General features: G+C 39.7%; 1 protein-coding gene across 1 annotated transcript in view; it reads left to right on the top strand.

The window, feature by feature from the left end:
• Positions 1–17833, top strand: part of DOP1B (DOP1 leucine zipper like protein B) — a 593629-nt gene that overhangs the window by 281212 nt on the left and 294584 nt on the right. The window contains exon 16 of the mRNA XM_053705165.1: positions 7152–7304. Within this exon, the coding sequence (XP_053561140.1) occupies positions 7152–7304 (153 nt within the window). The remainder of the gene's footprint in view (positions 1–7151; positions 7305–17833) is intronic.

Raw genomic sequence — 17833 nt, 5'->3', positions numbered from 1 at the left:
TATAGATGCTATTATAGAAGGATAGTTTACAGCTCTGCTGCTGCTGAGTTGGTTATAGATGCTATTATAGAAGGATAGTTTACAGCTCTGCTGCTGCTGAGTTGGATATAGATGCTATTATAGAAGGATAGTTTACAGCTCTGCTACTGCTAAGTTATATATAGATGCTATTATAGAAGGATAGTTTACAGCTCTGCTGCTGCTGAGTTGGATATAGATGCTATTATAGAAGGATAGTTTACAGCTCTGCTGCTGCGGAGTTGGATATAGATGCTATTATAGAAGGATAGTTTACAGCTCTGCTGCTGCTGAGTTGGATATAGATGCTATTATAGAAGGATAGATAATAGCTCTGCTGCTGCTGAGTTGGATATAGATGCTATTATAGAAGGATAGTTTACAGCTCTGCTGCTGCTAAGTTATATATAGATGCTAATATAGAAGGATAGTTTACAGCTCTGCTGCTGCTAAGTTGGATATAGATGCTATTATGGAAGGATAGTTTACAGCTCTGCTACTGCTAAGTTATATATAGATGCTATTATAGAAGGATAGTTTACAGCTCTGCTGCTAAGTTGGATATAGATGCTATTATAGAAGGATAGTTTACAGCTCTGCTGCTGCTAAGTTATATATAGATGCTATTATAAAAGGATAGTTTACAGCTCTGCTGCTGCTGAGTTGGATATAGATGCTATTATAGAAGGATAGATAATAGCTCTGCTGTTGCTGAGTTGGATATAGATGCTATTATAGAAGGATAGTTTACAGCTCTGCTGCTGCTGAGTTGGATATAGATGCTATTATAGAAGAATAGATAATAGCTCTGCTGCTGCTGAGTTGGATATAGATGCTATTATAGAAGGATAGTTTACAGCTCTGCTGCTGCTGAGTTGGATATAGATGCTATTACAGAAGGATAGTTTACAGCTCTGCTGCTGCTGAGTTGGATATAGATGCTATTATAGAAGGATAGTTTACAGCTCTGCTAAGTTGGATATAGATGCTATTATAGAAGGATAGTTTACAGCTCTGCTGCTGCTAAGTTGGATATAGATGCTAATATAGAAGGATAGTTTACAGCTCTGCTGCTGCTAAGTTGGATATAGATGCTATTATAGAAGGATAGTTTACAGCTCTGCTGCTGCTGAGTTGGATATAGATGCTATTATAGAAGGATAGTTTACAGCTCTGCTACTGCTAAGTTATATATAGATGCTATTATAGAAGGATAGTTTATAGCTCTGCTGCTGCTGAGTTGGATATAGATGCTATTATAGAAGGATAGTTTACAGCTCTGCTGCTGCGGAGTTGGCTATTATAGAAGGATAGTTTACAGCTCTGCTGCTGCTAAGTTATATATAGATGCTATTATAGAAGGATAGTTTACAGCTCTGCTGCTGCTGAGTTGGATATAGATGCTATTATAGAAGGATAGATAATAGCTCTGCTGCTGCTGAGTTGGATATAGATGCTATTATAGAAGGATAGTTTACAGTTCTGCTGCTGCTAAGTTATATATAGATGCTAATATAGAAGGATAGTTTACAGCTCTGCTGCTGCTAAGTTGGATATAGATGCTATTATGGAAGGATAGTTTACAACTCTGCTGCTGCTAAGTTATATATGGATGCTAATATAGAAGGATTGATTACAGCTCTGCTGCTGCTGAGTTGGATATAGATGCTATTATAGAAGGATAGTTTACAGTTCTGCTGCTGCTGAGTTGGATATAGATGCTACTATAGAAGGATAGTTTACAGCTCTGCTGCTGCTAAGTTATATATAGATGCTATTATAGAAGGATAGTTTACAGCTCTGCTGCTGCTGAGTTGGATATAGATGCTATTATAGAAGGATAGATAATAGCTCTGCTGCTGCTGAGTTGGATATAGATGCTATTATAGAAGGATACTTTACATCTCTGCTGCTGCTAAGTTATATATAGATGCTATTATAGAAGGATAGTTTACAGCTCTGCTGCTGCTAAGTTGGATATAGATGCTATTATAGAAGGATAGTTTACAGCTCTGCTGCTGCTGAGTTGGATATAGATGCTATTATAGAAGGATAGTTTACAGCTCTGCTGCTGCTAAGTTATATATAGATGCTATTATAAAAGGATAGTTTACAGCTCTGCTGCTGCTGAGTTGGATATAGATGCTATTATAGAAGGATAGATAATAGCTCTGCTGTTGCTGAGTTGGATATAGATGCTATTATAGAAGGATAGTTTACAGCTCTGCTGCTGCTGAGTTGGATATAGATGCTATTATAGAAGGATAGATAATAGCTCTGCTGCTGCTGAGTTGGATATAGATGCTATTATAGAAGGATAGTTTACAGCTCTGCTGCTGCTGAGTTGGATATAGATGCTATTATAGAAGGATAGTTTACAGCTCTGCTGCTGCTGAGTTGGATATAGATGCTATTATAGAAGGATAGTTTACAGCTCTGCTAAGTTGGATATAGATGCTATTATAGAAGGATAGTTTACAGCTCTGCTGCTGCTAAGTTGGATATAGATGCTAATATAGAAGGATAGTTTACAGCTCTGCTGCTGCTAAGTTGGATATAGATGCTATTATAGAAGGATAGTTTACAGCTCTGCTGCTGCTGAGTTGGATATAGATGCTATTATAGAAGGATAGTTTACAGCTCTGCTGCTGCTGAGTTGGATATAGATGCTATTATAGAAGGATAGTTTACAGCTCTGCTGCTGCTAAGTTATATATAGATGCTATTATAGAATGATAGTTTACAGCTCTGCTGCTGCTAAGTTGGATATAGATGCTATTATGGAAGGATAGTTTACAACTCTGCTGCTGCTAAGTTATATATAGATGCTAATATAGAAGGATAGTTTACAGCTCTGCTGCTGCTAAGTTGGATATAGATGCTATTATAGAAGGATAGTTTACAGCTCTGCTGCTGCTGAGTTATATATAGATGCTATTATAGAAGGATAGTTTACAACTCTGCTGCTGCTAAGTTATATATAGATGCTAATATAGAAGGATAGTTTACAGCTCTGCTGCTGCTAAGTTGGATATAGATGCTATTATGGAAGGATGGTTTACAACTCTGCTGCTGCTAAGTTATATATAGATGCTAATATAGAAGGATAGTTTACAGCTCTGCTGCTGCTAAGTTGGATATAGATGCTATTATAGAAGGATAGTTTACAGTTCTGCTGCTGCTAAGTTATATATAGATGCTATTATAGAAGGATAGTTTACAGCTCTGCTGCTGCTGAGTTGGATATAGATGCTATTATAGACGGATAGATTACAGCTCTGCTGCTGCTGAGTTGGATATAGATGCTATTATAGAAGGATAGTTTACAGCTCTGCTGCTAAGTTATATATAGATGCTATTATAGAAGGATAGTTTACAGCTCTGCTGCTGCTGAGTTGGATATAGATGCTATTATAGAAGGATAGATAATAGCTCTGCTGCTGCTGAGTTGGATATAGATGCTATTATAGAAGGATAGTTTACAGCTCTGCTGCTGCTAAGTTATATATAGATGCTAATATAGAAGGATAGATTACAGCTCTGCTGCTGCTAAGTTGGATATAGATGCTATTATAGAAGGATAGTTTACAGCTCTGCTGCTGCTGAGTTGGTTATAGATGCTATTATAGAAGGATAGTTTACAGCTCTGCTGCTGCTGAGTTGGATATCGATGCTATTATAGAAGGATAGTTTACAGCTCTGCTGCTGCTAAGTTATATATAGATGCTATTATAGAAGGATAGTTTACAGCTCTCCTGCTGCTGAGTTGGATATAGATGCTATTATAGAAGGATAGTTTACAGCTCTGCTGCTGCTAAGTTGGATATAGATGCTATTATAGAAGGATAGTTTACAGCTCTGCTGCTGCTGAGTTGGATATAGATGCTATTATAGAAGGATAGATAATAGCTCTGCTGTTGCTGAGTTGGATATAGATGCTATTATAGAAGGATAGTTTACAGTTCTGCTGCTGCTAAGTTATATATAGATGCTATTATAGAAGGATAGTTTACAGCTCTGCTGCTCCTAAGTTGGATATAGATGCTATTATAGAAGGATAGTTTACAGCTCTGCTGCTGCTGAGTTGGATATAGATGCTATTATAGAAGGATAGATAATAGCTCTGCTGTTGCTGAGTTGGATATAGATGCTATTATAGAAGGACAGTTTACAGCTCTGCTGCTGCTAAGTTATATATAGATGCTAATATAGAAGGATAGTTTACAGCTCTGCTGCTGCTAAGTTGGATATAGATGCTATTATAGAAGGATAGATAATAGCTCTGCTGCTGCTGAGTTGGATATAGATGCTATTATAGAAGGATGGTTTACAGCTCTGCTACTGCTAAGTTATATATAGATGCTATTATAGAAGGATAGTTTACAGCTCTGCTGCTGCTAAGTTGGATATAGATGCTATTATAGAAGGATAGTTTACAGCTCTCCTGCTGCTGAGTTGGATATAGATGCTATTATAGAAGGATAGTTTACAGCTCTGCTGCTGCTAAGTTATATATAGATGCTAATATAGAAGGATAGATTACAGCTCTGCTGCTGCTAAGTTGGATATAGATGCTATTATAGAAGGATAGTTTACAGCTCTGCTGCTGCTGAGTTGGTTATAGATGCTATTATAGAAGGATAGTTTACAGCTCTGCTGCTGCTGAGTTGGATATCGATGCTATTATAGAAGGATAGTTTACAACTCTGCTGCTGCTAAGTTATATATAGATGCTAATTTAGAAGGATAGTTTACAGCTCTGCTGCTGCTGCTAAGTTGGATATAGATGCTATTATGGAAGGATGGTTTACAACTCTGCTGCTGCTAAGTTATATATAGATGCTAATATAGAAGGATAGTTTACAGCTCTGCTGCTGCTAAGTTGGATATAGATGCTATTATAGAAGGATAGTTTACAGCTCTGCTGCTGCTGAGTTGGTTATAGATGCTATTATAGAAGGATAGTTTACAGCTCTGCTGCTGCTGAGTTGGATATAGATGCTATTATAGAAGGATGGTTTACAGCTCTGCTACTGCTAAGTTATATATAGATGCTATTATAGAAGGATAGTTTACAGCTCTGCTGCTGCTAAGTTGGATATAGATGCTATTATAGAAGGATAGTTTACAGCTCTCCTGCTGCTAAGTTGGATATAGATGCTAATATAGAAGGATAGTTTACAGCTCTGCTGCTGCTAAGTTGGATATAGATGCTATTATAGAAGGATAGTTTACAGCTCTGCTGCTGCTGAGTTGGATATAGATGCTATTATAGAAGGATAGTTTACAGCTCTGCTGCTGCTGAGTTGGATATAGATGCTATTATGGAAGGATAGTTTACAATTCTGCTGCTGCTAAGTTAGATATAGATGCTAATATAGAAGGATAGTTTACAGCTCTGCTGCTGCTAAGTTGGATATAGATGCTATTATAGAAGGATAGTTTACACCTCTGCTGCTGCTGAGTTGGTTATAGATGCTATTATAGAAGGATAGTTTACAGCTCTGCTGCTGCTGAGTTGGATATAGATGCTATTATAGAAGGATAGTTTACAGCTCTGCTGCTGCTAAGTTGGATATAGATGCTATTATAGAAGGATAGTTTACAGCTCTGCTGCTGCTAAGTTGGATATAGATGCTAATATAGAAGGATAGTTTACAGCTCTGCTGCTGCTAAGTTGGATATAGATGCTATTATAGAAGGATAGTTTACAGCTCTGCTGCTGCTGAGTTGGATATAGATGCTATTATAGAAGGATAGTTTACAGCTCTGCTGCTGCTGAGTTGGATATAGATGCTATTATGGAAGGATAGTTTACAATTCTGCTGCTGCTAAGTTAGATATAGATGCTAATATAGAAGGATAGTTTACAGCTCTGCTGCTGCTAAGTTGGATATAGATGCTATTATAGAAGGATAGTTTACACCTCTGCTGCTGCTGAGTTGGTTATAGATGCTATTATAGAAGGATAGTTTACAGCTCTGCTGCTGCTGAGTTGGATATAGATGCTATTATAGAAGGATAGTTTACAGCTCTGCTGCTGCTAAGTTATATATAGATGCTATTATAGAAGGATAGTTTACAGCTCTGCTGCTGCTGAGTTGGATATAGATGCTATTATAGAAGGATAGTTTACAGCTCTGCTGCTGCTGAGTTGGATATAGATGCTATTATAGAAGGATAGTTTACAGCTCTGCTGCTGCTAAGTTGGATATAGATGCTATTATAGAAGGATAGTTTACAGCTCTGCTGCTGCTAAGTTGGATATAGATGCTAATATAGAAGGATAGTTTACAGCTCTGCTGCTGCTAAGTTGGATATAGATGCTATTATAGAAGGATAGTTTACAGCTCTGCTGCTGCTGCTGAGTTGGATATAGATGCTATTATAGAAGGATAGTTTACAGCTCTACTGCTGCTGAGTTGGTTATAGATGCTATTATAGAAGGATAGTTTACAGCTCTGCTGCTGCTAAGTTATATATAGATGCTATTATAGAAGGATAGTTTACAGCTCTGCTGCTGCTAAGTTGGATATAGATGCTATTATAGAAGGATAGTTTACAGCTCTGCTGCTGCTAAGTTATATATAGATGCTATTATGGAAGGATAGTTTACAGCTCTGCTGCTGCTAAGTTGGATATAGATGCTATTATAGAAGGATAGTTTACAGCTCTGCTGCTGCTGAGTTGGATATAGATGCTAATATAGAAGGATAGTTTACAGCTGCATGTACCATTAAAAAGAGCTTTGCCAAAAATAGGGTTCCATTACATAAACCACAATGCTTCAGGCTTTACCAGCCCTTAGTTCTATCTAAACAATAACAAATGCACAGTTTATTAGCCTCAAAAAGGCACCAAATCCTCTAACCTCTTACCGTAAAGCACCATCTGGTGTCTGTTCATTTACAGCATTTACTTTCATTATACTGCCATTGTCTATAAACTGAGAATGGCTGCATTAACCCTTTGTTTTCCAGAGAGGACTACAGCAGAGCTACTCTGCATTCTGTAAATGTCTCTAGCAGCCAATGCACCAATGCACCTGCAGAACATAAACCCTACCTTCTGCTTTATGCTATGGATATGCTGCTATTGTGCATATTTATTAACACACTGCACTTTCCCCACAGAGAGTGGCTCACGTTCTGTGGAATCAGCTGAACATGGAGACCAGGGAACATCACATAACCTGTGTGGAGCTTTTCTACAGACTGCACTGCTTGGCCCCTTCTGCTAATATCTGTGAAGAGATTATCTGCCAGACTTTGCTGGATAATGATAAAGTATGGTTTGTGTTATGAATTCACTGTATGTTTTTATGTAAAAGAATAACTCCAAAAAGGGATGGCTTATACACAAGGAAGAAGGGGTAACAATTATACATAATCATACATTGCAACATCCCCACAATTCTGAGGAATAATTTGGGTTTCAGTAATAGTGTTTAAATACCACCCTTGTTGAATGGTTTGCTCTTCAAATACAACTTACTGCCACTTTACTTGATTGGATATTTGCTGTATATTTTGTTCATATTCCTACAGTATTAGTGGGATTTTTTTGTTGTTTGATATAGTTTTATATATTTTTTGCAGCTAGTTTTTTGGTTATATTTTATGGCTTTGTTTTTATAACTTATTTTGGGGGGTTTCGCCCCCTTTGTTACCCTATAGTTTTTAGGATTAGTGTGTGGTTACGTTTATATAATAATGTATATGTGCCAAAAGGTCTTAAATTTAACAGAACCAGTAGCAGACTTACTCAACATAGGGCCCTGGTGTAAATACCCCCATGCCGATAACTCAGTAGTAAGCAATAGTAAATATATATATTGCGCTCTGTATAATGATTTTGAGGATAGATTGATAGATAATTAGATCTACAACTTGCACAAAAAGCTCATTTGCATTAGGATAGTACATATTCTTTTGCTGTCTGCTGTGGGCCCTCCCAGCACTTGAGTCCTGGTGCCACTTCACCTGCTGCACCGATGGTAGTTCCGCCCCTGAACAAAACCAACCGTTAGTTAGTCCATTGATAGTTAAAGAGACATAAAGCACTTTATTTCAATACTTTTATTTTGTCTTGCAATAAATTAACATACTAACTTAGTGTGGAATCTTTCAGAACAGATTCACCTTTTTGGCTGCAATTGTGTTTCAGTGGACAACCTGCTCCCCCCATCTACTATTTGTCTTATTTAGAGTAGACAACTTAGGCTTAATATAGGAGTGGACAAGGCTAACCACTGTGATGTTACCAGGGAAATCTTAATTGTTTTGTAGTCATATCTGTTCTAAAGCCATTTAGGTTATGTGGCAGGGTAAGCTTGTGATATCTGCAGTGTGTATGTCCTGTTCTCAGAATTAGAAAGTCACACTGTTCAGAGTTAAATTACTCAAAATAGGAGCAAAACAAATAAAGATAATATAGTGCAACATTTTTCTACTACGTGTAATTCAAAACTTTTATATTACAGTCAAATAGTGTTTCATGCCACCTTAAGTTTTACTTTTGTCTAGGGGAGTTCAAAATCATCTGTTAAGAGGGAAAACCAAAATGGAAAGGTTAGGGGGTTAAAGGGATTTGAAACCCAAAAAATGTATTTTGTGATTCAGACGGGCTGCCATCTAATGTTCTTGAAAATGGATAACATTCTTGCAAAACTGCTGCCATATAGTGCTCCAGACGTGTTCACGCTACTGAGCTTACATCCCTGCTTTTCAACAAAAGATACTAGGAGAAGAAATACAATTTTATAATAGAAATAAATTTATTTGGTTAAAATTGCACGCTGTGTCTGAATCATGAAAGAATTTGTTTGTGTTTCATGTAGTTTTAAAGTATAACGTGGTCAACCACTTGTGATTTACCTCAGCTACCCTACCTGAGATGGCATTAAGACAATGGGTAAGAGACATGTCCATGTATATTCCAGAAAAAAGTTTGCCGTTTGCAAATTACAGAAGGTTTTAAAGGTAGCATGTGTCTGGGATCAGATGAAGACACAAAGTCCTTAAATGGGCTAAAGTTGTTAGGGACTTGATAGTGAAACTGAATATAGCGAGTGTATGAAAGATTCAACTTCCAAATCTGATATTGTCATTATAGATGTTATATACCCCAGAACAAAGTATATTTTTGTAATAAAGAATAGTATCTCTTCCAAAAGTTGAATATAATGAACAGATTTCCATGATACATGGCATACATGGCTCTTGGTAAAATATTAATTTTGTTAGCATTAATTAGCCTTAGCCAATACAAAAATTACTGCTTATTCTGGTCCTTTAGCATTGTTTTTAAAGTCCAGTAAAGGTAGGGAGTCGATAGTATGAAAGTGTTGTGGGACATTTCTAAAAAGCTTGGCATTTTGAATCAGCAGGAGGTGTCTAAAGAAATATTAAGAACTTTAGACTTAAGTCATGCCTGAGAATAAGATTCACTATATGTACAGATTTCACAGAATCTGTAATATTAAGAGTATAGGGAGCAAAAAGAGATTTTGTATCCGTTTTGATTATTAACTATACACTGTATTCTGAATTTTATTTGCCAGAACTCCTCCAATTGACAAGGCAAATAATATGGAGTGGGGGGCATCCCTGCCTGGTGCCATTGGGTACCAGTTTGCTGCTTATGTGTGCTCTGACCCTGGGACTCGGAAACAAAAAAATTAAATCTCATGATATGATGAGCTTGATCAAGACACAGAATGTGACAGCATTGTATTCTCTGGATGAAAAAAAATGTGACCTGGTCATTATGTACTGAAAAATGTAGATGATACTTGAGGAGACAGGAAACCCATTTCTTCTGTTAAGTGTGATCAGTCCACGGGTCATCATTACTTCTGGGATATTACTCCTCCCCAACAGGAAGTGCAAGAGGATTCACCCAGCAGAGCTGCATATAGCTCCTCCCCTCTACGTCACTCCCAGTCATTCTCTTGCACCCAACGACTAGATAGGATGTGTGAGAGGACTATGGTGATTATACTTAGTTTTATATCTTCAATCAAAAGTTTGTTATTTTAAAATAGCACCGGAGTGTGTTATTATCTCTCTGGCAGAGTTTGAAGAAGAATCTACCAGAGTTTTTGTTATGATTTTAGCCGGAGTAGTTAAGATCATATTGCTGTTTCTCGGCCATCTGAGGAGAGGTAAACTTCAGATCAGGGGACAGCGGACAGATGAATCTGCATAGAGGTATGTAGCAGTTTTTATTTTCTGACAATGGAATTGATGAGAAAATCCTGCCATACCGATATAATGTCATGTATGTATACTTTACACTTCAGTATTCTGGGGAATGGTACTTCACTAGAATTACACTGTAAGAAATACATAAAGCTGTTTAATAACTAGAGATTATGTTTAACGTTTTTGCTGGAATGTAAAATCGTTTTCATTTACTGAGGTACTGAGTGAATAAATGTTTGGGCACTATTTTTCCACTTGGCAGTTGCTTAATATGTTTTCTGACAGTTTCTGTTCTCCCTCACTGCTGTGTGTGAGGGGGAGGGGCCGTTTTTTGGCGCTTTTACTACACATCAAATATTTCAGTCAGCAACTCATTGTATTCCCTGCATGATCCGGTTCATCTCTACAGAGCTCAGGGGTCTTCAAAACTTATTTCTTCTGTTATGTGTGATCAGTCCACGGGTCATCATTACTTCTGGGATATTATCTGCTCCCCCACAGGAAGTGCAAGAGGATTCACCCAGCAGAGCTGCTACATAGCTCCTCCCCTCTACGTCACCTCCAGTCATTCTCTTGCACCCAAAGACTAGATAGGAGGTGTGAGAGGACTATGGTGATTATACTTAGTTTTTAGAACTTCAATCAAAAGTTTGTTATTTTACAATAGCACCGGAGCGTGTTATTACCTCTCTGGCAGAGTTTGAAGAAGAATCTACCAGAGTTTTTCTTATGATTTTAACCGGAGTAGTTAAGATCATATTGCTGTTTCTCGGCCATCTGAGGGAGGTAAAAAACTTCAGATCAGGGGACAGCGGGCAGTTGAATCTGCATTGAGGTATGTAGCAGTTTTTATTTTCTGAATGGAATTGATGAAAAGATCCTGCCATACCGTTATAATGAACATGTATGTATACTCTACACTTTAGTATTCTGGGGATGGTATTTCACCGGAATTACTCTGTAAAAGTACATTAAACCTTTTAATAGGTATTTTTCATGTTAAACGTTTTTGCTGGAATGTAGAATCGTTTGCATTAATGAGGTACTGAGTGAATAAATATTTGGGCATTATTTTTCCACTTGGCAGTTTGCTTGTTTTAATTATGACAGTTTCGTTTATCTCTCACTGCTGTGTGTGAGAGGGAGGGGCCGTTTTTGGCGCTCTTTGCTACGCATCAAAAATTTCCAGTCAGTTACTCTTGTATTTTCTGCATGATCCGGTTCATCTCTAACAGAACTCAGAGGTCTTCAAACTTCTTTGAAGGGAGGTAGATTCTCTCAGCAGAGCTGTGAGACTTATATAGTGACTGTGATTTAAAACGTTGCTCTGTAATTTTTATGTTTAAAATTTAATTAGTGTTATTTTACTAATGGGAACAAACCTTTGCTAAAAAGTTGTGTTGTTTTTAAAGTGTGATGCTATAACTGTTTTTCAGTTCATTATTTCAACTGTCATTTAATCGTTTAGTGCTTCTTGAGGCACAGTACGTTTTTGTTAAATAAGATTGTAACCGAGTTGCATGTTTATTGCTAGTGTGTTAAACATGTCTGATTCAGAGGAAGATACCTGTGTCATTTGTTCCAATGCCAAGGTGGAGCCCAATAGAAATTTATGTACTAACTGTATTGATGCTACTTTAAATAAAAGCCAATCTGTACAAATTGAACAAATTTCACCAAACAGCGAGGGGAGAGTTATGCCGACTAACTCGCCTCACGTGTCAGTACCTGCATCTCCCGCCCGGGAGGTGCGTGATATTATGGCGCCTAGTACATCTGGGCAGCCATTACAGATAACATTACAAGATATGGCTACTGTTATGACTGAAGTTTTGGCTAAATTACCAGAACTAAGAGGCAAGCGTGATCACTCTGGGGTGAGAACAGAGTGCGCTGATAATTCTAGGGCCATGTCTGATACTGCGTCACAGCTTGCAGAGCATGAGGACGGAGAGCTTCATTCTGTAGGTGACGGTTCTGATCCAAGCAGATTGGATTCAGATATTTCAAATTTTAAATTTAAATTGGAAAACCTCCGTGTATTACTAGGGGAGGTCTTAGCGGCTCTTAACGATTGTAACACTGTTGCAATACCAGAGAAAATGTGTAGGTTGGATAAATACTTTGCGGTACCGGCGAGTACTGACGTTTTTCCTATACCTAAGAGATTAACTGAAATTGTTACTAAGGAGTGGGATAGACCCGGTGTGCCGTTCTCACCCCCTCCAATATTTAGAAAGATGTTTCCAATAGACGCCACCACACGGGACTTATGGCAAACGGTCCCTAAGGTGGAGGGAGCAGTTTCTACTTTAGCTAAGCGCACCACTATCCCGGTGGAGGATAGCTGTGCTTTTTCAGATCCTATGGATAAAAAATTAGAGGGTTACCTTAAGAAAATGTTTGTTCAACAAGGTTTTATATTGCAACCCCTTGCATGCATCGCGCCGATTACGGCTGCGGCAGCATTTTGGATTGAGTCTCTGGAAGAGAACCTTAGTTCAGCTACGCTGGACGACATTACGGACAGGCTTAGAGTCCTTAAACTAGCTAATTCATTCATTTCGGAGGCCGTAGTACATTTAACCAAACTTACGGCTAAGAATTCAGGATTCGCCATTCAGGCACGTAGGGCGCTGTGGCTAAAATCCTGGTCGGCTGATGTAACTTCTAAGTCCAAATTACTTAATATACCTTTCAAGGGGCAAACTTTATTTGGGCCCGGTTTGAAAGAAATTATTGCTGACATTACAGGGGGTAAGGGCCACGCTCTACCTCAAGACAAAGCCAAAGCTAAGGCTAGACAGTCTATTTTTCGTCCCTTTCGGAATTTCAAAGCAGGAACAGCATCAACTTCCACTGCACCAAAACAGGAAGGAGCTGTTGCTCGTTACAGACAAGGCTGGAAACCTAACCAGTCCTGGAATAAGGGCAAGCAGGCCAGGAAACCTGCTGCTGCCCCTAAGACAGCATGAACCGAGGGCCCCCGATCCGGGACCGGATCTAGTGGGGGGCAGACTCTCTCTCTTCGCCCAGGCTTGGGCAAGAGATGTCCAGGATCCCTGGGCGCTAGAGATCATATCTCAGGGATACCTTCTAGACTTCAAATTCTCTCCCCCAAGAGGGAGATTTCATCTGTCAAGGTTGTCAACAAACCAAATAAAGAAAGACGCGTTTCTACGCTGTGTACAAGATCTATTATTAATGGGAGTGATCCATCCGGTTCCGCGGTCGGAACAAGGACAAGGGTTTTACTCAAACCTGTTTGTGGTTCCCAAAAAAGAGGGAACTTTCAGGCCAATCTTGGATTTAAAGATCCTAAACAAATTCCTAAGAGTTCCATCGTTCAAAATGGAAACTATTCGGACAATCTTACCCATGATCCAAAAGGGTCAGTATATGACCACAGTGGATTTAAAGGATGCTTACCTTCACATACCGATTCACAAAGATCATTACCGGTATCTAAGGTTTGCCTTCTTAAACAGGCATTACCAGTTTGTAGCCCTTCCATTCGGATTGGCTACGGCTCCAAGAATCTTCACAAAGGTTCTGGGTGCCCTTCTGGCGGTACTAAGACCGCGAGGAATTTCGGTAGCTCCGTACCTAGACGACATTCTGATACAAGCTTCAAGCTTTCAAACTGCCAAGTCTCATACAGAGTTAGTTCTGGCATTTCTAAGGTCGCATGGATGGAAAGTGAACGAAAAGAAGAGTTCTCTCTTTCCTCTCACAAGAGTTCAATTCTTGGGGACTCTTATAGATTCTGTAGAAATGAAGATTTATCTGACAGAAGACAGATTAACAAAGCTTCTAAATGCATGCCGTGTCCTTCATTCCATTCAACTCCCGTCAGTAGCTCAATGCATGGAGGTGATCGGCTTAATGGTAGCAGCAATGGACATAGTACCCTTTGCACGCCTACATCTCAGACCGCTGCAATTGTGCATGCTGAGTCAGTGGAATGGGGATTACTCAGATTTGTCCCCCACTCTGAATCTGGATCAAGAGACCAGAAACTCTCTTCTATGGTGGCTTTCTCGGCCACATCTGTCCAGGGGGATGCCATTCAGCAGGCCGGACTGGACAATTGTAACAACAGACGCCAGCCTACTAGGTTGGGGCGCTGTCTGGAATTCTCTGAAGGCTCAGGGACAATGGAGTCAGGAGGAAAGTCTCCTGCCGATAAACATTCTGGAATTGAGAGCAGTTCTCAATGCCCTTCTAGCTTGGCCCCAGTTAAAAACTCAGGGGTTCATCAGGTTTCAGTCGGACAACATCACGACTGTAGCTTACATCAACCATCAGGGAGGGACAAGAAGCTCCCTAGCAATGATGGAAGTATCAAAGATATTTCGCTGGGCAGAGTCTCACTCTTGCCACCTGTCAGCAATCCACATCCCGGGAGTGGAGAACTGGGAGGCGGATTTCTTGAGTCGCCAGACGTTTCATCCGGGGGAGTGGGAACTTCATCCGGAGGTCTTTGTCCAAATACTTCGACGTTGGGGCAAACCAGATATAGATCTCATGGCGTCTCGCCAGAACGCCAAACTTCCTTGCTACGGATCCAGATCCAGGGATCCGGGAGCGGTTCTGATAGATGCTTTGACAGCACCTTGGAACTTCAGGATGGCTTATGTGTTTCCACCCTTCCCGCTGCTTCCTCGATTGATTGCCAAAATCAAACAGGAGAGAGCATCAGTGATTCTAATAGCACCTGCATGGCCACGCAGGACTTGGTATGCAGATCTAGTGGACATGTCATCCTGTCCGCCTTGGTCTCTACCTCTAAGACAGGACCTTCTGATACAGGGTCCATTCAAACATCAAAATCTAACTTCTCTGAAGCTGACTGCTTGGAAATTGAACGCTTGATTTTATCAAAACGTGGTTTTTCTGAGTCGGTTATTGATACCCTGATACAGGCTAGGAAGCCTGTTACCAGAAAGATTTACCATAAAATATGGCGTAAATACCTATACTGGTGTGAATCCAAAGATTACTCCTGGAGTAAGGTTAGGATTCCTAGGATATTGTCCTTTCTACAAGAAGGTTTAGAAAAGGGTTTATCGGCTAGCTCATTAAAGGGACAGATCTCAGCTCTGTCCATCTTGTTACACAAGCGTCTGTCAGAAAATCCAGACGTCCAGGCATTTTGTCAGGCTTTAGCTAGGATCAAGCCTGTGTTTAAAACTGTTGCTCCGCCATGGAGTTTAAACTTAGTTCTTAACGTTTTACAGGGTGTTCCGTTCGAACCCCTTCATTCCATTGATATAAAATTGTTATCTTGGAAAGTTCTATTTTTAATGGCTATTTCCTCGGCTCGAAGAGTCTCTGAATTATCAGCCTTACATTGTGATTCTCCTTATCTGATCTTTCACTCAGACAAGGTAGTTCTGCGTACTAAACCTGGGTTCTTACCTAAGGTAGTCACTAACAGGAATATCAATCAAGAGATTGTTGTTCCATCCTTGTGTCCAAATCCTTCTTCAAAGAAGGAACGTCTTCTACACAATCTGGATGTAGTTCGTGCCCTCAAGTTCTACTTGCAGGCAACTAAGGATTTTCGACAAACGTCTTCCCTGTTTGTCGTGTACTCTGGTCAGAGGAGAGGTCATAAGGCTTCGGCTACCTCTCTCTCCTTCTGGCTTCGTAGCATAATTCGTTTAGCCTATGAGACTGCTGGACAGCAGCCTCCTGAAAGAATTACAGCTCATTCTACTAGAGCTGTGGCTTCCACTTGGGCCTTTAAGAATGAGGCCTCTGTTGAACAGATTTGCAAGGCTGCAACTTGGTCTTCGCTTCATACTTTTTCCAAATTTTACAAATTTGATACTTTTGCTTCTTCGGAGGCTATTTTTGGGAGAAAGGTTCTTCAGGCAGTGGTTCCTTCTGTATAATGAGCCTGCCTATCCCTCCCGTCATCCGTGTACTTTTGCTTTGGTATTGGTATCCCAGAAGTAATGATGACCCGTGGACTGATCACACATAACAGAATAAAACATAATTTATGCTTACCTGATAAATTCCTTTCTTCTGTTGTGTGATCAGTCCACGGCCCGCCCTGTTTTTTAAGGCAGGTAAATATTTTTTAAATTATAATCCAGTCACCACTACACCCTTGGCTTCTCCTTTCTCGTTGGTCTTTGGTCGAATGACTGGAGGTGACGTAGAGGGGAGGAGCTATGTAGCAGCTCTGCTGGGTGAATCCTCTTGCACTTCCTGTGGGGGAGCAGATAATATCCCAGAAGTAATGATGACCCGTGGACTGATCACACAACAGAAGAAAGGAATTTATCAGGTAAGCATAAATTATGTTTTTGAGGGAGGTAATTTCTCTCAGCAGAGCTGTGAGAATTATAGTTTGACTGAGATAAAAAACGTTTATTCTGTAATTTGTTTCCTGCTTTCAGAATTTGTTATCTTTGCTAATGGGATTAAACCTTTGCTAAAGTTGTGTTATTTACAAGGATTGAGGCTATAACTGTTTCAATTTATTAATTTTCAACTGTCATAGATTTTCTGTGCTTCTTAAAGGCACAGTACGTTTTAATATTATTCTAATTGAATTGTATTTCCAAGTTACAAGTTTATTTGCTAGTGTGTTAAACATGTCTGATTCAGAGGATGATACCTGTGTCATTTGTTGCAATGCCAAAGTGGAGCCCAATAGAAATTTATGTACTAACTGTATTGATGCTACTTTAAATAAAAGTCAATCTGTACAAATTGAACAAATTTCACCAAACAACGAGGGGAGAGTTATGCCGACTAACTCGCCTCACGTGTCAGTACCTACATCTCCCGCTCAGAGGGAGGTGCGTGATATTGTAGCGCCGAGTACATCTGGGCGGCCATTACAAATCACATTACAGGATATGGCTACTGTTATGACTGAGGTTTTGGCTAAATTACCAGAGCTAAGAGGTCAGCGTGATCACTCTGGGGTGAGAACAGAGTGCGCTGATAATATTAGGGCCATGTCAGACACTGCGTCACAGGTGGCAGAACATGAGGACGGAGAGCTTCATTCTGTGGGTGACGGTTCTGATCCAAACAGACTGGATTCAGATATTTCAAATTTTAAATTTAAACTGGAAAACCTCCGTGTATTACTAGGGGAGGTGTTAGCGGCTCTGAATGATTGTAACACAGTTGCAATACCAGAGAAAATGTGTAGGTTGGATAAATATTTTGCGGTACCGACGAGTACTGAGGTTTTTCCTATACCTAAGAGACTTACTGAAATTGTTACTAAGGAGTGGGATAGACCCGGTGTGCCGTTCTCACCCCCTCCGATATTTAGAAAAATGTTTCCAATAGACGCCACCACAAGGGACTTATGGCAAACGGTCCCTAAGGTGGAGGGAGCAGTTTCTACCTTAGCTAAGCGTACCACTATCCCGGTGGAGGATAGCTGTGCTTTTTCAGATCCAATGGATAAAAAATTAGAGGGTTACCTTAAGAAAATGTTTGTTCAACAAGGTTTTATATTGCAACCCCTTGCATGCATTGCGCCGATCACGGCTGCAGCGGCATTCTGGATTGAGTCTCTGGAAGAGAACATTGGTTCAGCTACTCTGGACGACATTACGGACAGGCTTAGAGTC

The sequence above is a fragment of the Bombina bombina genome, chromosome 3 (genome assembly GCF_027579735.1).
Source record: "Bombina bombina isolate aBomBom1 chromosome 3, aBomBom1.pri, whole genome shotgun sequence".
NCBI classification, from domain to species: domain Eukaryota; kingdom Metazoa; phylum Chordata; class Amphibia; order Anura; family Bombinatoridae; genus Bombina; species Bombina bombina.
The sequence above is the reverse complement of the archived record's forward strand: the minus strand, read 5'-3'. Positions and strand labels throughout refer to the sequence as shown.